Consider the following 22,776-nt stretch of genomic DNA (forward strand, 5'->3'; position numbering starts at 1 on the left):
CAACCCTTTTCTATCTCCAGTACATTTCCATTTAGGTCACGGTCAACTGAGGATGGGGAGGACTTGCTGCCAACAACTTCAAATTGTGACCCTTGTATGCAGCTCACTCTAACTTTTCTCCAGCACAGCTGCATCACCTTCTTGCTTCTTTTCCCCCGTCCTAGCTTTCCCCAGTGAGAATGGGACCATCTCTAGTAGCACCTTTGCAAATCAATGTTAAGACGTGTCATTCATCACTGGCAGGCACTGGTTACCCCTGTTTTTCCCTGGGAGTCCTTCCCTTGGATCAATGTTGATGCTAAGCACTGACAGTGCCAAGGCAATTAATTTCCACCTTCTAGCTGCCTTACACTTTTTTGTGTGCATCAAGCAGCTTTTGTCCCTTTAAGATGTATTTTACTTTATTTTTCTTATCTTTTTTCAATCCTTTATCTTGCCTAGTGCCATAATCTCAGTCTCTGGATGCCTTTTTGACAAGTCACCTCTAGTCATAACATAACAGAATCATTTTGTTTGGAAAGAACCTTTAAGATAATTGAATCCAACCCTTACCCTGACTCTATTAAGTCTGGTGCTGAACCATGTGCCTAAGCACCACATCTGCATGTCTTTTAAAAAAACCCTCGTCCTCCATGGACAAACTGTTCCAGTATTCTGTAACCTTTTCAGTGAAGAAGTTCTTCTAGTATCTAATCTAAACCTTCCTTCGCACAACTTGAGGCCATTTCCTCTTGTTCTTTTTCTTGTTACTAGGGACAAGAGACCAACTCCCACCTTCTACAACCTCCCTTAAGGTAACTGTAGAGAGTGATATGGTCTGCCCTCAACCTCCTTTTCTCCAGACTGAACAACCCCAAATGCCTCAGATGTTCCTTATAAAGCTTCTTCCCAGACCCTTCACCACTCTGTTGCTCTTCTTTGGACATGCTCCAGCACCTCAATGTCTTTCTTGCAGTAGGGGGCACAAAACTGGACCCAGTACTTCAGATGCTGCCTCACCAGTGCCGAGTACAGGGGCATGATCAGTTCTCTAGTCCTGCTGGCCACACTATTCCTGATAAAAGCTAGGATTCTGCTGGCCTTCTTGGCCACCTGGGCACATGGCTGGCTCATATTCAACCAGCTGCTGACCAATATCACCAGGTCCTTTTCCTCTGGGCAGCTTTCCAGCCACTCTTCCCCAAGACTCTAGCATTGCCTGCAGTAGCTGTGACAAAAGCTCAGAACCCAGCATTTGGCCTTGTTAAATATCATAGAATTGGCCTCAGCCCATAGACCCAGCCTGTCCAGTCCCCCTGCAGAGCCTTCCTACCCCCAGGTAGATCACACTCCTGCCCAACCTGGTGTCACCTGCTAAGTTGCTGAGGGTGCACTCTATCTCCTTATCCAGATCATTGATAAATACATTAAACAGAACTGGTTGCAACATTGAGCCTAGAAAACACCACTTTTGACCAGCTGTCAACTGGATTTAACTCCATTTGCCACAACTCTTTGGACCTGGCCATCCAGCCAGTTTTTACTCAGCAAAGAGTACACCCCTCTAGGCCCTAAGTAGTCTTTATCTCCAGCACAATGCTGTGAAAAACCCTTTAAGACTTTACTGAAGTCCAGGTAAACAACAACCACAGCCTTTCCCTCATACGCCAAGGGGGTCACCTTGTCATTTCTGTATCATAACTATGTCACCATTTCTATCTGCTTAACCTGCTCTTTGATCCTTACTGCTTCCACTTTTCAATGTTACTGTCTTCCATTCTCAAGCCTTCACAGCCTTTCTTTACTGGGATAGCCTCCTTACATCTAACCTTCTTCAGTTACATCTATGGATAACTGACTGCCTCTCTCTTTTCTCTGCTTTGCCTTTTATTTCTATCTCCATGTTTCTCTGCTTTCACTCCTCACCTTATATTGAGATTCTAAGTCGTGTTGTGCCTTCAAACTCTAAAGCCACTTTTTTAGTTCTGTGACCTGCAATGATATGTTACCTCAGCATCTTATGGTAGTCATTGGTGCATCATGATAACAGGGAGAAACAAATATCTTCAGATTACATGGGGACAAATGAATGTTAAAGGCCCAGAAGCTCAAAAATATTTTTGTGAATTTTTCCTGAGCACTAAGAGTCTAATCTCATAAACATCTCTGCTGGTTGCTGTGCAGACTTGATGAAATCCTTTCTTTCTCATTCTTGTTCCTATCTATCTGAAGAGCCAAGGGGAAGGAAAAGGTGTGGGTTTTTTTTGTCCAGATAAGTTTTCTGACCTGGACTAAACAGCACAGCCACAGAAGCAGTGGAACTCACATGAATCAAGAGTTTGTGAAGCAGATATGAGCAGTAGAGAAGTAAAAGAGTTGTTTGTGCCAGCAGTAGTTCCTAAGGACACACTCATGAACTTAATCCAAGAAACTCTGAAGTTGTGTAAATCTCTGGGAATTTTTCTCAAACATCCTCAGGTATTAACCCTCCTTTGAGTGAAGGGAAATGTTCTTCACCATCATGCAATGCCAACCTTTTAAATGTTCTGACAAGTATTACTCTGCCATACGTCCTGTAGCAGAGCAATTTGCAGTTGCAGATGGACTTATTCCAGCATTGGAAAAGTTCATCCAACTTTCTGCAGCTCCATTCAAGCATAGAAAATCTCTCTTTGTGTGATTTACCCTCTCTCCCCCCCCTTTCTTCACCCTTTTCTCAAATGAGGAACTACAGTGAAAGGTGAAATAAATCAGTTCCTGTGAGCTATGATTTCTGAGTTCTGACCTGGGGACATGAGCTTCACTGTTCCTGTCTCCCCTGTGTGTCAAGATCTGCAGCTCTGAAGAGGGTTTGCTTGATGTGACCCATTTTTTCCGAGGGGCTGCACAGTGGCATCTGGATCTTCCTTCCTTCAGAAATCTGTTCTGTTTGTAGTTGGAGTTGCAAAACCGGGCAAGTGCTTTCATTCTTTAAATAAACTATCAAATAGATATGTAGTCTTCCCTTACACCTTTTCACTGAAGAATTGTTTTAATTGCCTTCCCATCTTTCAGATACAGAGATTTAAAAAAACTTAGGAAGAAAAAAAAGATGCAGTGCTGTACTATTCACTGAAATAAAACCAAACTGACCTTAATAGTGAAAAAAAGGCTTTCTACAATAAAGAAATACATTATATCAAAGGACAGTAGAAATTTATCATTTACAGCTACAGGGTGTGCTCTTCCCAGGGGAACTGGAGCAGTTTTCCTGAGCTGCTGAGTTGTAGATGATTTCATGCATCAGGAGACATAGACAGCAATCTGCAAATAGAAGGGGATTAGGGATACCCTGCATACTATTGCAAGAAGAAAAAAAAAGCAAAAAACCATAATATGCTTATAGGAGGTCAGTTACTTAAATTGATTTTTTTTTTTTCAGTCATTAAGAATTTTTTCCAACAGGCCAATGGGAAGAAATAAGTCAGATGGCACGGTGTTACTACAGAGATCCTACCAAAATGATGTGGTGTTCTGCAAGATCTTCAAATTCAGAGCTTTCCTAGGACTCCATGTCCTTCAGCACTGATGCTTTGTTGATCTTTATAGTGAATTTTTGTGGTATATTGTTTATAAAGATTTTTGTTATTTATGTGTAGTTTATTGTTTGGTTGTGGGGTTTTTTGTTGGTTTTTTTCCTTTTTTTTTTTTCCTCTTACTCTTCAGTGGAAATTGTCTTTGTTTAGCATGAAAAGTCATTTTAATGGGGGAGGGGTGAGGGGTTGAAGAACCATTTCACTTGAAAAGAAAGACGTCAAAACAAGATACTCTAGGACTTAAACAAACATACACTTTGAAACACCCAAGTCATTGAGCCAAATCCTTTCCAATGAAAAGAGTCAGTTTCACCATCTCAGCATTTCCCTGTAACTACTGTTTCATCAGAAAGGTCTTAAGCAACTATTTTGACATATGTGCTTTTATATTTATTATTGCTTTTCTCTTGAGTTCAGATCACTCAGTGCAGAAATCAACCATGACTGTGGAAACCGAATCCAGCGATGTCAATAACTTAAACCAGGAAGCAAAACCTGCCCAGCTTTTGGATGATGAAGCTAACAGAAATCTACCAGTCAAAAAGAAGACTTCCTCTTGCAATGGCTTGAAGGTTTGGTGTCTTCTCAATATCACCACAAATCATTGTTGTTACATGTTTAGAAGTGATGTTGAAGTAACATGCCAGGTTACTTCATTCCTATTCCCCTTATCTTTTCTGGAACTGGAGGTACAGGAGACGGTTGGATCTTATATTTGTCCTAAAGAAACTAAAAATTCCTGATGTATACTATTTATTCACAAGTTACTCATAGGTCAATCCCTTTGTGGTCATTAGAGAGAGCTGGCAGCCTCCAGTGGATGATGCATTTTTGTCTGGTGGTTGCTATCACCACCCATTCTTGTAGGACCAAAACAAGACGAGATGAATTGTATCCCAGGACCTTTGCCTGATCCAGGGCTGTATGACAAATTGTGCACTGCTTCCCAAAAGTACACATGCTTTCAGGAGTGCACAAAAAGAATTGACTGAACAAAGCAAGTAAACTAAAGATAGTTCTGCTTTCACGCTAAAGCCTTGGTATTTATTGCTGCTGGATGAGATGTAAATCCTACAGGGGCAAGATTTCTGTTGACATTGATGTGTTTGTGTTTATGCTTTGACTAATTCTTCAGCCAGCTTCATCTCAGGTTAAATTCCATAGACTCAGTGGACTTGCAATCAGGGACACATTTCTGTCCATAAAAGGGTCTGTAAAATGAAAGATAAATGGGAAAAAATAGGTAATTGCAGGCTTCTCAAACACATGAAATATATTGACGCAGGTATTGAGAAAAGGTTGTTATATTTCTTGCTTCATCTGACTCAAATTTGCCACCCATATTCACCTGCAAAAATAGAATCTGGTCTGTCAGGAGACACACAGGACTAATTTTACCACGATATAAGTGGGAAATGGTACAAGTCTGTAGATCTATGCCTAACTTCATGGTAATTAGAGTTTAATAGACCCAATACCCTAAAGGCAATGAAAGACAAACCGTTTCTCTTCCTCCTCTTCCCATCAAATGTTTTGCAGTTTACATCAGGGTTACATTTTCCTTACACAAAATGCCCAAGTTATCTTTGTTTGTGTTTTCATGCTTATCAGCAGTGTGTGAATTCAGTCAAGATCTCTGAGAGCATGAGACAAGAAAGGTGATTCTCCCAGGCTCTTTGTCAGTCGAGCTCAGGAAATATAAAATATGTCAGGACAAGGCCAACACTTGGGAGATTTCTCTCTTCATACCTGATAAAAACAAATACATCTATTTGCAAGCTTTTGCTTCCAGGATCAGCTTCATTTCTTACAGTAGACAGTATTGCAAAGTCTAAATCTATATTTGCTTTTGTTTACTTAGCCAGCATTGTGTTACATTAGGACTTTTACCCACTGAGCAATAAGTATATTTGGTTTTCAGATTATGTTGAAATAGTTGGATAATATTTAAACAAACTTAGTTTAACCTTTTATCAAATACATCTTTATTCACAAAAACCGTAATGTGTGTGGTAGGAGAATTATAAAATTATAAACAATATTGGTCTTTCCCTTATGAGGTACACAGCATATAAACAAAATAGACATAATCCACACTTTTCAAATATATTATCTAAGACAGAAATGAACTCAATCAATCTGCACCACCTCCCATATATTGGGATATCATAAAAAATTGCATAAAACCTTTGTTTTGATGCCACGGCTATCTATATGTTTGAGCCAGACCCAGTTATGGGTTAGCCTAACAATCATGATCTGTGGCCTAAGCAGAAAATAACTGGGGCTAAGATTAATGTTAGGTTGGACTACCATCAGTAAATCTATCCCAATTAGGTATTTTATTTCTGGCAAATTTTAAATTTCTGCAACATCTAAAAATCTCACCATGTTGGCTGTCCAACACAGGGTCTCATCTTTTTGATAAATGTAATGTCAGGATGTCAGTAAGTTAAGTAGTCCCCACCAAGTTGTCTGGTAAATTTGAGTTCTGCACTCCATGGATTTTCTGCTTTAGAAAGCCTGTGGCCAGCAATTTAGGGAAGATCAGGCTTTCTGGTCATTAAGATGGCTTTTGCAAACCTGACCCCTAAAGCACGCAGCTACTCTCTAGGCAGCACCTACCACCAGCCCTTTCTTTCCAGCAAGGAAAATCAGATCAGGGAGTAAACCATGTTGAGAGACTACTCTGGCCCTCCATAATATTTGGGTATGGGAAAATTCACACACTGCAATTTTGAGTAACCAAATGTAGAGCATTAAACATAATTTGGTCCCCATGTGACCAGTTTTCCTGCTTCTACCTTCCATTTTCTGTCTTAATCTTTCCTCAGGCATTTCTCGCTGCTTTATCATTCAGCTACCTTAGCAAGGCATTGTCTGGTACCATTATGAAAAGTTCCATCACTCAGATTGAAAGAAGGTTTGGCCTGACATCCTCTGCTGTTGGTTTCATTGATGGGAGCTTCGAGATGGGTAAACGATATTCTGTAATTTGCAGAAAACTGGTCAGAGGAACACAAGGAACACGATAGCATCTGGCAATAATTTTGTTTCGTTGCTTTCCAGGTAACTTGCTGGTGATTGCATTTGTAAGCTACTTCGGAGCTAAACTTCACAGGCCCAAAATAATAGCTGCTGGCTGCTTCACTATGGCTTTGGGAAATTTTTTAACAGCAATGCCTCATTTCTTCATGGGATAGTAAGTACTAATCAAGATTAATTTAGGCAACCTCACACTGGAATTGGACGCTGCTTTCTAGTTTTCAAAAGAAACTTGGTGTAAGACTTGTATGTATAGTCTTAGATTTCCAGAGGCCTATAGAACCTTACCTCTATCTGCAATGATTCATGTTTGATACACACATCACTGTTCATTATAACTGGATGGAAAAATATTGCTCCTCTGGGGTGAAAGTTCAACTTCTCAATGAAAACAAGAAAATCAAAGTGCTTTGGTTTTCAGACAGACTCATTCAGAAAAGAGGCAAAGAAGGAAATTATTTTCCAGAGTCATTAGAATTCATTTTTTCAGGGGGAAACACCCATGATACTCTAATGAAAATTCAAGTTTCAAACAAAATATAGTGGCCCTTGAAAAATTCAACAATGCTAGTATGCTGGTTCTATTTCTTTAATGAAATATAGACATTCTTGAATGGCTAATTTTAAAAACCACTTAGTGGGAAAATAAGTGTCAGCCTGAGAGTGTTAACCTAGTAATTACTGGTTGCTAGTGGAGATGTCAGAATTATGTCAGCAGGAAAGTCAAACCATTATGAAGCACTCTATAAGGGATATAGATTCCACCTACATGGTTTCCAGAATAAGCAGAAACTTGTGATGTTTTGAACAGGATTTCAAACTGATAACTTCATACTAAGTGACACCTCTTCCTAAAATCAGACTTAATTTGCAGTAACAGGTAACCCTCCTACAAAATCAAGGATTCTTAGCTTAGCTGATGAAGAAACCAACCCACAAGTGTGATCATTAAGAGAAATCCTGCTCCTTGAAAGAGGAAACCAGAGCCTTGTTGTGAAAGATGGTGTATTTTGCTCTCCTGCTCCTCATGTAAAGGAGCTTCTGAGCTTCACACAGAGATTGCAGAGAGTTCAGTGCTGGTAGAACTGATACCAGGGGTTTTCCTGTTCCAAATGCACATAGCTGGTTAAACTCATTTTATGTGACTGGTTAAGCTTAATTTTTGTTCATCTTCCTCAGGCTCAGAGATTTACTACTTACTGCAATAATGTTTCTAGACACAGCTTTGATATTGTGATAGCATAAATGCAGACATATTTCTGTTGTTATCTTAAATGTATTACAATGATTTTAGGTATCTGACTGTAAAAAGAAAACTAAGGAATACTCTTCTTTATCATGATAGTGGATCTTGCAGTAGCATCAGACTTTTGTTTTCAGCGGCTTAAGGTAAACTATGGATCTTTCTCTCCTACACTAGGAAACTCGTACAGTTTCTCATGCACCTGTGCCTGACTTTTTGCCAAAAAAATGTTCTGCACTGCCTTTTCTGATGAATGCTCTTTGTTTCACCCTGAAAAATAAGCCCTACTGGTTTAAGAGAGACAGCCCTAGAAGTTCCTAGAAGCAGAATGTGTGCTTTACCATTGCTGTGCTGCTTCAGCTAATTGTACTTTGCACCTCAGCAGGGCTCATACCTATGAAAAGACTCATTCTAAAGCAGAGGAACATCTTCCAGCACCTGAACTGCTCAGCTGCCACCCCTCAGCATTGCTTTGTTCCCTGTAAATACAGCTAAAGAGTGCCTTTCAACCTGTAACTTTTTTTTCACCTGCTGCTATACAAAAGCTGTTTTTTAAAGCTAATTCCAGTTATCAGGTAAACAGGGACAACCTGAGGATGATTTCTCCCTTTCTCACTCCTCTCCTCCCTCACCACTCCAAAACATGTATTAGAATGAGAAGAGGGACTCATGCTCTCAGTGAACCTATTTTTTTTTTCTCATTGTTTGTGGAGTCAGAATAGAGAGCTCCCTCGGACCTGGCTGTAAATTTTGATACCCACATTTTGATCCTACCTGAATTACTTTCAAAAACGTTATTAATTTCCCAGCTTAAAGTGATATTTCTTCTGACGTCTCATTTTAACTTTTATTTGTTCTTCATTTTAGTAGTTTGGTTTTCCAAAATGTGCTTAAATAACCTTTTTGCTCCTTTAATAGCATTTTTCATTGATAGTTAAAGAGATACCTTTCTCTTTAGGGAAAGATTCCTGCCCTGCACTGCCAAAATATCCCTTGTGAACACTTCTTCTAAATATACTATTGTGTGTTTTCAGTTATAAGTATGAGACAGCATCACATACATCTACAGCCAACTTAACTTCCAGCATAATTCCCTGTTCCCGACATCAAGATGTGAATGAAACCTTGCTGGAATTCTCTCCATCAGGTAAGGAGCTGTAACTTTAAGTATAAATAGAGGAGCTAATTTTATTCTTGGTTGCAAGAGGAGTCACTGCCTCATTCATGATAAGAGATGCTCAGTTAGATTTTTATCCTCAGTGCCTACTGGGGAAATTTTTGCAGTTGGGTAAATCACTCACCCTTAAATGCACTTTGTGCAGTTCAGTTGGAGAAGAAACATCCAGCAAACACAACTCACGAGGATCCAGATCCCAAGTTTCCTATGCTCACACTTCCAAATCACAAGAAAATCGTGCTAACACTGAAGGGGGTGCTGAGATTTTGTGCAAATAAATTTCTGAAGGTTCTGAACTGCAATTAGGGAGGTGGAAGAGAGATCATAAAAGGACATGAAACTGCACAGAGTTAACTAAATAAATAGAGATTTCTATGACTGTATGGAATATAACTGGTTTACATGTTGCTTTGCACATGATTGGATAGAGAAAAAGCCCAGTACCCATCTCAAGCTTCTCACAATAAAGACTTAAGCTTTATATGCCAGATTATTTATTTATGATAATTTAAACAGTTTTTCTGAGAGGTGATACTTACCTGTGTTTCTAGAGACCAAATATAATGGAACTGGAGGGAAGTTTTATTGAGAGATTATTAAAAGATATAAAGGAGTTGACAGCCTTTTCTTGGTCTTCCACAAGGATAATACTGTTAACACCTTAAACACTAAACTGTAATTATTTCATGTGCTGAATTTCCTGAATTTGTCACAGTTTCCTACTCAACAGTTCTATTACAAAGGTGTAAACTTTCATTATTTGCAGGCTGTGAGAAGGAACCATCCTCATATATGTGGGTATATATCTTGCTGGGAAACATGTTACGTGGAATTGGTGAGACCCCAATAACACCATTAGGCATCTCTTACCTTGATGATTTTGCTAAAGAAGAGGACATTCCAGTGTATGTAGGTAATCTCCACTTAAAGTAAATTGAGAGATTTGTAGTGTAAGAGGCCAATGATCTTCTGCAGATGAAAACATTCAGACGTTAAAACGTTCTAGCATATGCTTCATTCTATTTTCAGCATGTTTGCACACAACAGCTATGATGGGCCCAATGTTTGGTTTCCTGTTGGGATCTTTATGTGCAAAACTCTATGTGGATATTGGATTTGTGGATTTAGGTAAGACCTCTCTGTTGTCGTATGTGCCACAAAATTGCAAAAAATTACATAGCCAAAGATGAAGTATAACACCATCCAGGGTATGGTTCCTGATGCCTTCACTGCATGAACAGACTCTCAGTAGATGTCTGCCATTACCACTGAAAATCAGACAAAGTAAAATGTATCTGTTTGAGCAAATGAAGGGTGGGAATTTTCAGCTTCTTCATTTTGGTAACATGTACCTGTTTCCCTTGATTCTAGGAAGCATCACTATCACCCCACAGGATTCCCGCTGGGTGGGTGCCTGGTGGCTTGGTTTTTTAATAGGTGGAGTAGCCAGTTTTCTAGCTGCTCTTCCATTTTGTTTCCTGCCAAAGAGTCTAAAAAAGCCAGAGGAAACCAAGAATGAGCAAACCTCATATTGCCTCTTGGATGCTACAAGGAAGATGCTTCCTCCTTCAAAAAGTAAACCAAGGAAGTGGTCAGCGATACTGAAAGGCAAGTATTCCCTATACTGAATATATGTGAAAAGCAATAGGCACAATTTAATGGAAATGTAATAGTTCTGCAGAATATTTTGCCTCCCCTGCTCTTCAGTCTAAACCTATGCCCAGGAAAAGAGGGGTCCACTAAAAAGTAGAAGAATTCAAAGAACAACTTCAGGACTGTGATGTTCTGCATCATTGACTAAATGGCACCTACCTCTACATTTCTGTGGTATGAGATTTGAACAGTGGAAAAAATGTTTCTGTATCAGGACCCAAAAGAAAATATTATCATAAACCTGTAGTCTGGGTTGAAAGGGAAAGATCACCTAGTTCCAAATTCCTTCCTTGGGCAGGGACACTTCCCACTAGACCAGTTTGGTTAAAGCCCCATCAAACCTGTCTTTGAACACTTTCAGAGAGGGGACATCCACAACCTCCCTGGCCAACTTGTGCCAGTGTCTCGCTACTCTCCCAGTGAAGAATTTCTTCCTAATGTCTAACCCAAATCTACCCTTTTTCAGCTTAAAACCATTCCCCCTTGTTCTGTTGCTATATACCTTGGTACAACATCCCTTCCCATCTTTACTCTAGGCCCTCTTGAGGTACTGGAAGGCTGCTATAAGGTTCCTCAGAGTTCCCTCCAGGCTGAATAACCACAACTCTCTCAGCCTGTCCTCACAGGAGAGGTGATACAGCCCTCTCATCATCTTTTTGGCCCTCCTCTTGACTCACTCCAACAGCTCCCTGTCCTTGTGTTGAGGGCCCCAGAACCAGACATGGTACTCAAGGTGGGGTCTCACAAGAGCAGAATAGAGGGGGGGAATCACTTCCCTTGACATGCTGGACATGTTTCTTTTGATACAGCTAAGGGTGCAGTTGGCTTTCTGGGCTGCAAGTGCATGTAGCTGGTTCATGTTGAGCTTCTTAGAAATCACCACTCTCTTTTTCCTTAGGGCTGTTCCCAATCCATTCTCCACCCAGCCTGTATTTGTGCTTGGGATTGCCCCAGCCCAGGTGCAGAACTTTGCAGTTGGTCTTGCTGAACTTCATGAAAATTGTCCAGGCCCACCTCTCAAGCCTATCAGGGTTCCTCTGGGTGACCTTCCTTCCCTCCAGCATGTAAACCACACCATACAGCATTGTGTCATCAGCAAATTGTATGAATGCAATCAGTGTCCATGTTGCCAAGAAAGATATTAAATAGTGCTGGTCCCAGTACCAAAATTTCCTTTCTCAATATGGAAAGCAAAATTATTTGTCTGATTAGATACATCAGGCTTTGAATATCAGATCTGGTTGTGCAGCCATTAGGCTGAGAAAGGGGTGAAAATGTGGTGGGCAGAGATGGCTTTACATCATTAGTCAGATTCTTCTTTGTTGGTATCCCAGGGGAAGACATTGGCATCTCCACAAAGGAAGCTCTAACTTAGCCTTTAACCTGTGTTAATATTGATGCAAACTGAAAGAAGTCTTTGCTCGTGTGCAGATCTCATTAGAGCACCCTGGACTTAACCTGTATTTCAGTCTTCTTTTAGAATTTTCTTCCTCTATCTGAACATGATCTGGCTTTCAGGTATTCACATGCAAATGAGGATCAGTACGTGCTCTTGAACAACTGAGAAAGGGATTTGCCCTAAATTTTGTAGATTACTCACCTGTAATTATGCCATGCAACTTTCAAAGCCAACTCATATATTCCTTTCTTTCAGATTTCTATACCTCACTGAAAACAGTGTTGAGTAATCGAATGTACTTTACATTTTTGTGTTGCTCACTGTTACAGTTCAGTAGCTTTATTGGTTTCATCACTTACAAGCCAAAGTACATGGAACAACAGTATGGACAATCAACATCTAAATCTAACTTTCTAATAGGTGAGTCACATGGATCAATGACTTTTTATGCTATAAGCAGTGCATGGGGATATGTTCTGGCATGCTTTTTCTGAGAGTGAATTCCTTGCAGAATAGGCTGATGTAAATGGCAGCCTCTCCTGAACTTAAATTACATAAAGGCAGTCACAAACTTCTGGTGCCCATGGGACCAGAATAAATTATATTATATTATATTATATTATATTATATTATATTATATTATATTATATTATATTATATTCATAGAATAGAATCATAGAATCATAGAATCATAGAATCATAGAATCATAGAATCATAGAATCATAGAATCATAGAATCATAGAATCATAGAATTGGCTGGGATGGAAGGGACCTCAGAGATCATCAAGTCCAACCCTTGACCCACCTCTGCAGTTACCAGACCATGGCACTGAGTGCCACATCCAGTCTCTTTTTAAATATCTCCAGGGATGGAGAATCCACTACTTCACTAGGCAGCCCATTCCAATGTTTGATCACCCTCTCTGTAAAGAAATTCTTTCTAATATCTAACCTAAACTTCCCCTGGCACAACTTAAGACCTTGCCCTCTTGTCTTGTTGAAAGCCGTCTGGGAAAAGAGACCAACCCCCACTTGGCTACAACCTCCTTTCAGGGAGTTGTAGAGATATATAGAGAGATTATAGAGATTATATAGAGAGATATAGATATATAGAGAGATATATAGAGATATAGAGATATAGAGAGAGAGATATATATAGAGATTATATAGAGATCTATAATATAATATAATATTATATTTTTATTATATTGTTATATTTATTAAATTATAGCAAGGGCACCCCAAATATACAATTAATATGGTGTGCGAGTTTTAATTGCTGCAACCTCTGACAAGTGCATTTCAGGGGAAATGGATTTTGAGAATGAAACTGAGCTCAAAGTCATCTAGAGTCATCATAATAGAACGCACAGCTGCTGAGGACATCAACCTGAGGACAGGATTTGGCTCTTCAACCCATTGTAGCTTTCATTTTAACATTACCCTTCTATAATCTCTTTCAGGAGTGACATCCTTACCTCCTGTGGGTCTTGGGATTTTCCTAGGAGGGGTCATAATGAAAAAATACAAAATGGGCATAGTAAAAGCAACCAAATTTGCATTTACCATGTCGTTTTTGGCCTACGCCTTCAGTCTCTTGCACTTTTTTGTTGGCTGTGAGAACAATGTGGTAGCAGGAATTACAGTGTCCTATGAAGGGTGAGTAGAGAATGAAGAGGAGTATGTTTTTCCCGTGCCATCAATAGTTAAAAAAAAATATACTTTAACACCAAGGCTAAAAGAGAAACATGCTTTTGTGATGGTTAAGAGAAAGTAAACACTTTCTCATGGTGCCATGTGTCATTGTGGCAGTTTTGTTGGTCAGCAGAGTGTCAAAGCACAACACTGGTTAAACATTAATTAGAAATACATGAGCAAAATTGCATCATTACAGATATAGGTTGTTTGGCTGTGTGTAGGGTGTTACTGCTATTTCACACAGTGCTATCTCTACACCAGAAGCAATTTTCTAGCAAAGTGTATTCAGTAAAAAGGGTGAAGTAGATGTGACAGAGAATATTAGTAGCCTATCCTGCACAGAGATGGAAAGCCCACAACAGGCTAGACCATCAGCCTGATGTAAAGCAAAATGGAGCCTTTATGCCTAAAGAAGAAGATGCTCTCTCCTCTCAGGAGAGAACTAGGCTTTAAAAGTTACAGGCTGTTTGTTTGTTGTTTTTTTTTTTCTTGGAGTGAGTGAAGATACCAGTACAAGGGATGCACACCAGTTTCTGGCTGTCCAAGGGGCCCAGCCACTACACTAACATAAAGGTTGTCACTGACTTATATTCAGCCTGCTCAGAGTGTCCCAGGGCTAGTTGAACCTATCTGCATCTCCTTAAAGACTTATTTGCAGTTCATTCATTTATCATTACAGTTAATTTATCAAGTCAGGCTGGTTAACAGCTGAAAATGTGGAACTGGACAGGCAAGGTGCCAAGGATGTTTATACCTTTTGGAAACTAATGATTAATTGTTCTTGTCCTGTACTCTGAAATGTTTTCACTAAGAATGCACATGGTGGGTCACGGAGTATGCTTAATAAGCACTGAGAAGAAAAGCACACATGCTTAATTAATCCTGAAAGGAGAAGATGAGGGGAAGACATCCCTCTTTGTTACAGATCTCATTACCCAAAAGGATTTAGTAAAAACAAAAGAGAATACTGTGTTCTCCAAATCTTCTAGGAAGAATTAGGCTAGGCTTTAAGAGAACAGTTTTGTTTTGGTTTTTTTTTTTACTATGGAGCCCAGGAAATCTAGTTTCTATCATTGGTGCATTTTTACCAAAACCTAAAGATGTACTTGACAAGACCGTGCTAACTGTTGCTAGTTCTATACTTAATTAAGAGGTATCCCAGATGACCTCTCAAAGCCTTCCAGCTTTTCCCTGTTCTTTTCTGCCTACACCTGACAACTAAAACCAGTAGCAACATTCTTATTTGTTTTGAAATTCTTTATAATCAAGTAATCTCTTTAAATATCAGGGCAAGTAGGACAGAAACTCAAAAAAACAGATCAATACTGTAGAGAGGCTGCTACAAAACCACATATGAGTATATGAGGTGGGTTTTAGGACAGCAACACTGTTACACAGAAGGAACTAAACTGACTTCAGCACTGGATTTAAAATTTCTTACATCTGTCTGATCTTAAATTCCAAGCAAACCCATTCCGTACCATGAAAATGCTGTATTTTCTGAGTGCAACTCTGACTGCAAGTGTGCCTCTAATGTCTGGGACCCTGTGTGTGGAGACAATGGACTCACATATGCTTCAGCATGTCTTGCGGGGTGCACAACTTCTGTGGGACATGGAAAGAACATGGTAAGACCTTGCTTCAGTTTCTGAAAGTTTTTACTGGCTTATTTTCCATGTAGTATCAGAGATTTATTAGTATAATACATTTAAGGAAAATGAAAGTTACCAGGGATCAGTCAGTGAAGTATTTATGACTTCTGTCTACAAACAGCAGAGAAGATTTAGAGATTTCTCTGACTTACTGCACATTAAACAAGAAACTTTAGCTCCTTGTTGTAGATATTAATTTTCATCCTTTACAGATTGAACACAAGGACTGACACAAATCAAAGTAGTTATATGTTGCCTAAAGGTTGTCCATGATTTGGCTTTCCTTAACCTCATTCTGTCTGTCCTGAGGTTTTAGCCAGTGGTTGAAGTACACTAAGATAATGTAGTGTCTTCCTTGATACTGATCATTAATGTATAAATAGAAGAATGATTTGAGGGGAAGCACCTTGTTTCCTCTGTGTGAGACTGGGATGGCAGGATTTTGCTTGGTTATCCACCTGATTACTGCTTGGCACTGAGTGCTGGGGATAATGTGTAGAGATGCAGAGAATCAGCTCCAGTCCATGGGTATAAGCTTTCATTGGACTGTGTTTTCACATGTTTTCTGATGTCAGCAGATCACTCAGAAGATACATGGTCTGGACCCATCCCTTGCACTCAGTTTTCTCCTCAACAGATTTTCCTTTGTGGCTGGTTCTCTGCTGCCTAGAGTCATATTCTCCAAAAGACATTCTTTGCTTAAAATTTTAAGGTGGAAGGCAGGGGAGAAGGGCTCATCAATGTCCATCACAGCAGGTCTACTTCTTCCCTCATGAATCTATCTCTGTAGAGCTTAAAGTTTGTGGTCCTTACCTCAGCAGGTCCTCAAGCCCCTCAAGTCCTGGTTAAATTTATTGCTCCTAAGCTATTGGTACACCTACTGCTGATCTACAGAGCTCTGCATGAACTGTGTCCTGACAGGCAGCTGCTGCTTACAGCTGTGAGGTACCCCTGGTGGATTAGTGTTAGTGGTTAGCAGAGAAGGACCTGTGATCCAGGTGTTTTTCACAGACAGAAGTAAGCTAGGTGGCATCTAGCAGCAAAAGGCACAGATCCCTGAGCCTCTTTTTCCCTTTGCCTGCCCTCTAGGGACACAAAAGCTGAGGCCAGCCTCAGAGGTCCTGCAGGTACTCCAAGACTCTTCCAAAAAGGGGTTCTGCATCCACTGACAAAAACATGATTACATGGAACGCCCCTTCTGAGACTGTTCGTAAAAAAGAAGAGAAGCTGCTGGCCATTGCCTCAAGAAAGGAAATAAAATAGGAACAGGATGCTTAGGAAGGCTTCAGGCTCCACCTGAGGCTGAAGGCAGGATACCCCATTGCATGAGCAGTGACCAACCAAATCTTCTTTGTGTCTTCCAGGTCTTCCACAACTGCAGTTGTCTTGAAACCAGCGGTTCATGGATAGGAAACAACTCTGCCACCTTGGGTCAATGTCCAAAAAGTGATGATTGTTCAAGGAACTTTATTTATTATACAGTAATACAAGTCATAGGTGGCTTTTTTTATGCATTGGGTGGCACCCCAGCATATGTAATTATGTTCAGGTAAGTAAAAATGTGGATCAAAGGTTAAGACTTTCCAATAAGAGAATCAAAATTATGTTTAGATTTCTTTAACTTGGGAAAAAAAATGATCTTGCAGTATAATATGCTTTCTTTAATGAGCTCTGCTGCTCTCCGTAAAATAAATTCTAGTGTGTTGCTTCCAACTACTGCAAAATCATTTGTCTTATGCCTGCCATGCACCCAGGTTTTCCAGAACATGTTCACTTTCTCTGCTTGGATTTTCTGCCTCAATGTATTTTGAAAATGCCATGGATTTGTCAGGATTTCTGGATGTGGGGTTGCCCTAACAGATTGCGTGTATCAGCTGTCTGGAGATTCAGGATATCTGAGGGCTCATTTGGAAGCTCCTGTGCCTCGTGTCTGTTGAGGCACACAAGTGCAGCTGTACCAGGATGGGATTTGTAGCCACATCTATGAATTAGCAAGTTATTTTTCAGAAACCTGAAGAGAAATCTCATCCAACAGAAAGATGTATTGGTACCAAATTAAATGGCATTCTTAAGGACTTTAAATCATCCTAAATGAACATGGAAAAAAGAATGCTAAGTCCCCTCCTTTCCTCATCTCTGTGAGATGTAGTTCTGAGTGTTGACCATGCCAATATTTGGAAAGAGTTGGCAGAGGCTGGGTACAAGACCAGTGGATTCAAGACCAGTGCCCACTTCTAATGAATGGAGTGTGATTCCCCATGAAACAGATGGGCATATTGCCAGATGGCCTTGCACAGTTCAGATGTGGCTTTGTACAGAGGAATGTCATTAGAGAAGAGAAACATGCTGCAGTAATGCAGCTGGTTGCAGTAATTGTTTTCTTAGGGTAATATGATCAGGAAGAATTCTTCACTGTGAGGGTGGTGAGACTCTGGAACAGGCTGCCCAGGGAAGTTGTGGCTGCATTCTAGGCCAGGTTGGCTGGGACTTTAAGCAACCTGATCTAGTGGGAGGTGTCCCTGCCCATGCATGAGGGTTGGAATTTGATGATTTTTAAAATTCCTTCCAGCCCAAATCATTCTATGAGTGAGTAAGGCATATCCCCTCAAGAGAGGAAAATCTATGCCAGGGAGTTAAGGCCATTGGAGAGCCCATTTCAATAAGACTAGGCTAGACTGTCATAATGACTTTGAAATTTCCCTTCTTTAATTATGGTTAGTGAATGGATTTCCCAGGAGATATGTGATGGAAAACAATAGATTAACTTACCTTTTTCATACCACTTCAAGTCAGTCATTTGAATGGTCTCCCAGGGAAAGTGGTAGATTGCCCCACTTTGGAAATTTTTAAGTCACATCTCAATAGGGTACTGAGACATATCATATGAATAATAATTTTTAAAAGGCTGGACCAGATGATCCTTGAGGTCCCTTTCAACCTGACATTCTATGATTCTATGATTCACTCTCCTTTCAAAGCTTGGCCTTCTCGCACTCAGAGCACTAAATTCAGGGTAATTAACAAATTTAATTGGCATGCCTAAGCACTAGATAAGAAAATACTTCATAGTTATCCATCTTTCTTTCAGATGTGTTCAGGCAGAGTTGAAATCTCTCGCAGTTGGTCTATACACACTCATTATAAGAGTACTAGGTAAGAGAAACCATTCTGACTGAGGTGCTTGCTTGTATGGCTTTAAATGATGCCAATGCAACCATCACTTGCAAACTAGATGTGTCTTTGCAGTGGCTGTTAGATTCTGGGCTGTTACTGAAGATGCTGGGGTTTTTTTATTGAAGGTCCAATATCCAGTCAAGAGTTCACTGGGAAACTAACAAAATTTTGAAAATCTTTGACCTGCTGCTAAAAAAGTGTTGCAGTTTGGGAGCCTGGTGTTTAGATAGGAAGAGTTTCTAAACAAAATTGAAGTATTATCTTAACTTCTAAACAACACTGTAAAGTTTAAACTTCTGATTCAACCAGTGGCTCACAGAGACACAATGCTGCAAGTAAGGTTGAAAAGATGCTCTAGTGAGACGTCCTTCAACACTAATACAGTAACCCAGAGATCAAATTTGATCTGGTCCCAACTTTCTTCTCTAAGAAATTTCCAGAGTAAGTGTTTTTCCTATCATACCCTGAGTACAGCATACAGCACTGATGAACATGATGCACAAGCCTTTACAGAGAGTTTACTGAGTGCAGAGTCTCACAAGAGCCCTGGGGTAGAACAGGCTGAGAGTGTACCTGTTTTTACCAAATAAATTATGTCCTATATAAGAATACAGAATACTCATGTAGGAATTTCCCTGTAGTTAATGTTCACCTTTACTTCTGTAAGTCTAGGATTTTGTCCCATGTCTGCCATGTTTTGCAGTGAAGCATAAGCTTGTATCTAACCAAGTCCCACTAGGACTTCAGTTGCTTTACCCTCATTTAGGCAGAAGGGACCATCAGGCAGTGTGAATAATTTAGGCTCTGCAGAGAGGAGGGAACTATTCTTCAGTTTCATGCTCTGAATGTACAGCCAGTCCAGCTCTCCCTTGCAGGACCTTTCCATGCACTGGGAGCTAAAAGTGGCTCTCAAAGCTGTGCTTGAGTAACCAATATGCGTGAGAATAATCCTGGCCAAACCCATCAGCCCACATTTCCTGGTGCCACATCTACCCACCAAGACACAAAGAAGCTGACCCAGCCTACAGCTACTGAGATAAAAGAAAATAAAACCTTCCCACAGTTCAATCCAACTCTTGCTGCTCCTGAAGCATGTAACTTGCCACTGAGAAATTGTAAAGCTGATTTCTAAAGAGATGCCTTTCCCTGTGATAGCTTGCAACGTTTTTACTTGTCTCCTCGCAGCTGGGCTCCCAGCACCAGTTTATTTTGGTGCACTGATTGACAAGACCTGCTTGAAATGGGGAAGCACAAGTTGTGGGCAACGAGGGGCTTGCAGGTTATATGACTCCAATGCATACAGGTAAGGCAAATTAGGAAACAAAAAACCTCATGCATTTTCTCTCTACAGAGGTGCACGCTTTGTTCTGTTATACCAGAGTGTGCAAGGCCACTGATCAAAAATCGTGGTCAGGTATAAACTCTGGAATCAGATTTAGATCAGTCCAGAATATATGAGATTGAAAAATCTTAAAATCAAATCATAACTCTTAGTTATTTATGTTAACTCTTATCAAATCATAACCCTTAGTCAGGTTTTATGTTGTGCAAAAATAATTTAATATCAATTACAGAGATTTATGGAATACATTATGTTTTTAATATCCTTTGAGTCAATTTAAAAGACTAAGGATTATATGATTTACTATCAAGAAGAAAGTTACCCAAGTTTACCTTACTTGCCCCAAATTTACCTTATTTGCAGGTAGTTTGTTCATACTGGCAAAAAATATTAGCTTTGTGTGTTGGGCACATTTAAGAGTAAAATAAATGAAAGAAAATCATGCTGAGTAGCTGGAAGAATTGGTTAAACAGAAACTCTCTCAGAGAATCTCTCAGATTTTTCTGTTTCTCTCAAACTTTGGCAACTCTGATGTGTTTTTTATTTTTACATACAATAGCCTGCTCTGGTGATCTTAATGTGTTTCTAGCTCTAAAAAAATATCTACGTCCTCAGTGACAAAAAAATTTTCAGGAACAAAGGGAAACTTTGCAACTATCTTCATAAGCAGTATTAGCAGTTCTTTAACAGAAGTTTTTGCATGCAACACAGTTTGTAGCACCATTCACAAATAATTAGTTTTAATATTTAACCTGGTATATATGTGATACTGAAAAAACAGTGAAGTGATTTTCTTCAATGTCTTCAAAAACTTTAATACCTGGCACTATATTTTATTCCCTACCCCACAGGTATGTCTACCTTGGATTATCAGCAGTGTTAAGAGGTCCTTCCTACTTGATTGGAATAATTTTTTTTATATTGGTAAAGAAAGACTTTCAAAATAAGAACTCCAGCCCTGTAGAGAATGGAGGAAGAGAAGATGCTAATATGAATAGAGAAGATAATTGTAGGGCCAAAGAACATTTGCCAGGTTCTCCTGATGCAGAGAATGAATCCAGTATTTAGAAAGCCAGTTAGACTGATGGCATGAATCAGGACAGCTTCTTTTAGAAACAGCTTTCCCAAAATAATGAATAACTATATACTAAATAATAACACTGTCTGGAAAGCAAAACTAATAGCAAACCTGTGATCAACACCACCAAAAACTAACATACAACTATGAAAGTGCCTTACAAGTAACTGGTTACCCATAACAGACAGAACAAGTTACATAAACTGAGCCAAAATTCTCAGCTGATAAAAGAAAATCTCCCTGGGCATTTCTGATGGTGCCCACCTGAAATTTTTAAATGGGTCAAAGCTGAGTGCTGGAAGAAGAGTCATATGCTGAAGGGCCACAAAAGATGATGCTGATCCAGTTACCCAGATCCAAGCAGCAGACTGCCACAAGAACAAGCTTAAGGCTAACTGCAGCTCTCTGATTTCAGCAAATTTAGTCAGAATTCACAGTAAAACCAAATCCTTTAAGCAAAAAATTTCCACCTTGTCTACATGAGTTAATGTAACAATTTCCCATTGCAAAATTGACACAAGCATTATTTTTTCAAGCATTTTTGTTGTAGCTCAGCTGAAAATTTTATGCTCACTTAAAACTACGAAGAGATTGCCATAAAGGAAATAATTGTTGGTAAAAACTCAGAGTTTCAGCATTTTATTTAAAACGAATTAATTTTGTTGTGACTATGAAACGTAAGTAATATTCTGAATATTGTAGTGATGTTTCCTAAGCAAAAACCATCCAATAAATGCTGGTGCTTCTGTTGCTATTCCACGTATTGCCCAGCAGAGGACACTCAAGCAATAACATTACTTCTATGACTGCTGCAAATATATAAATAATTTGTCGTGTTCAGTTTTTCTGTTCTGGGAGAAGTTCATCAACAGGCAGACAAAACATTAATTTGTGTTTTCATGCATCTTAAGACTTCATCAGCTCAAGCCTTTAGCTCATATATTCAAGGTTGCTGTTGTGTGTTTGTTTGACAACTTTTTTACTTTACAGCAAGCTTAACAACTGTTTTTACTTTAAATAAAAAGACATGTACTTACATACCATTTCACAGCAGTGCTTAAATTCTCCAGTTCATACCTTAAAAGAGATTCTTAAGGTTCCAATGGGATATGGTATATGGTTAACAGACATTTTAGTTTAAAAAAGCACATGGAGCAAAATGCTGATTTGTTCTGAAATAAGTGTTGTCTGCCATGACAGTCACTTAGAAGTGCTTGCAGCAACTGAAGGGAAAAGAGTGGGACTTCTTTTCAGAAATGAAGTGATAGTGACTGTAGGCAGAGATTCTCCATCTAGTAAAACTGGTCTGTTCTTGGCTTACAGTTCTGTTTGCAAAGGCTTGCACATAGCCAGAGACAGCCATAGGAATGACCTGTGAGACCTAAAGGAATGAACCACCTTATCCAACTCCTGAACCCAGGACATAGTTTTGGCAGGCAAAATAATTGCAACTGTCTAGTTCTGTTTGTCTTTCAGCTGCTTTGTCCAAATGCTATTTTATTTACAAGTCTTGGTACAGATATATTTTCTTATGGTGTATTTAAACCCAGGCGTGTGGGTGAGATCTTTTAAATTCAAAATCTGTACCTTTGGAAAATATATTGTGCGTGGCAAAATATGAAAACAGGGGCTAATTCCAGATGGCAGATTATGAGAATTAAACACAAGAAAATGACAATGCCAGCAAAATGTTTTATGGCCCACAGCAGCTTCAGAATGCTATTACTACAGGCTTATGAGTTCAAGGAGTTGTGAGTATA

The 22,776-nt window shown here is 39.5% G+C and overlaps 1 protein-coding gene across 7 annotated transcripts in view; it reads left to right on the top strand.

Annotated features, from left to right (window-relative positions):
* Window positions 1–22,059, top strand: part of LOC139791163 (solute carrier organic anion transporter family member 1C1-like) — a 67,630-nt gene extending 45,571 nt beyond the window's left edge. For 2 of the 7 annotated variants that reach the window (XM_071733064.1, XM_071733062.1), the window contains 14 exons: window positions 3,972–4,126; window positions 6,389–6,530; window positions 6,624–6,756; window positions 8,877–8,989; window positions 9,786–9,932; window positions 10,049–10,147; window positions 10,391–10,627; window positions 12,327–12,491; window positions 13,536–13,731; window positions 15,236–15,398; window positions 16,787–16,971; window positions 18,511–18,575; window positions 19,782–19,899; window positions 20,790–22,059. In XM_071733064.1, coding sequence (XP_071589165.1) covers window positions 3,995–4,126; window positions 6,389–6,530; window positions 6,624–6,756; window positions 8,877–8,989; window positions 9,786–9,932; window positions 10,049–10,147; window positions 10,391–10,627; window positions 12,327–12,491; window positions 13,536–13,731; window positions 15,236–15,398; window positions 16,787–16,971; window positions 18,511–18,575; window positions 19,782–19,899; window positions 20,790–21,006 — 2,112 coding nt within the window. In that variant the 5' untranslated portion in view covers window positions 3,972–3,994 and the 3' untranslated portion in view covers window positions 21,007–22,059. Of the gene's footprint in view, window positions 1–753; window positions 1,615–3,194; window positions 3,368–3,971; window positions 4,127–6,388; window positions 6,531–6,623; window positions 6,757–8,876; window positions 8,990–9,785; window positions 9,933–10,048; window positions 10,148–10,390; window positions 10,628–12,326; window positions 12,492–13,535; window positions 13,732–15,235; window positions 15,399–16,786; window positions 16,972–18,510; window positions 18,576–19,781; window positions 19,900–20,789 lie in introns of those variants that run through there. The other 5 variants (XM_071733060.1, XM_071733061.1, XM_071733063.1 and 2 more) reach the window with 5 other exon arrangements.
* Window positions 22,060–22,776: the final 717 nt, after the last annotated feature.

The sequence above is a fragment of the Heliangelus exortis genome, chromosome 1, assembly GCF_036169615.1.
Source record: "Heliangelus exortis chromosome 1, bHelExo1.hap1, whole genome shotgun sequence".
Taxonomy (NCBI): Eukaryota; Metazoa; Chordata; class Aves; order Apodiformes; family Trochilidae; genus Heliangelus; species Heliangelus exortis.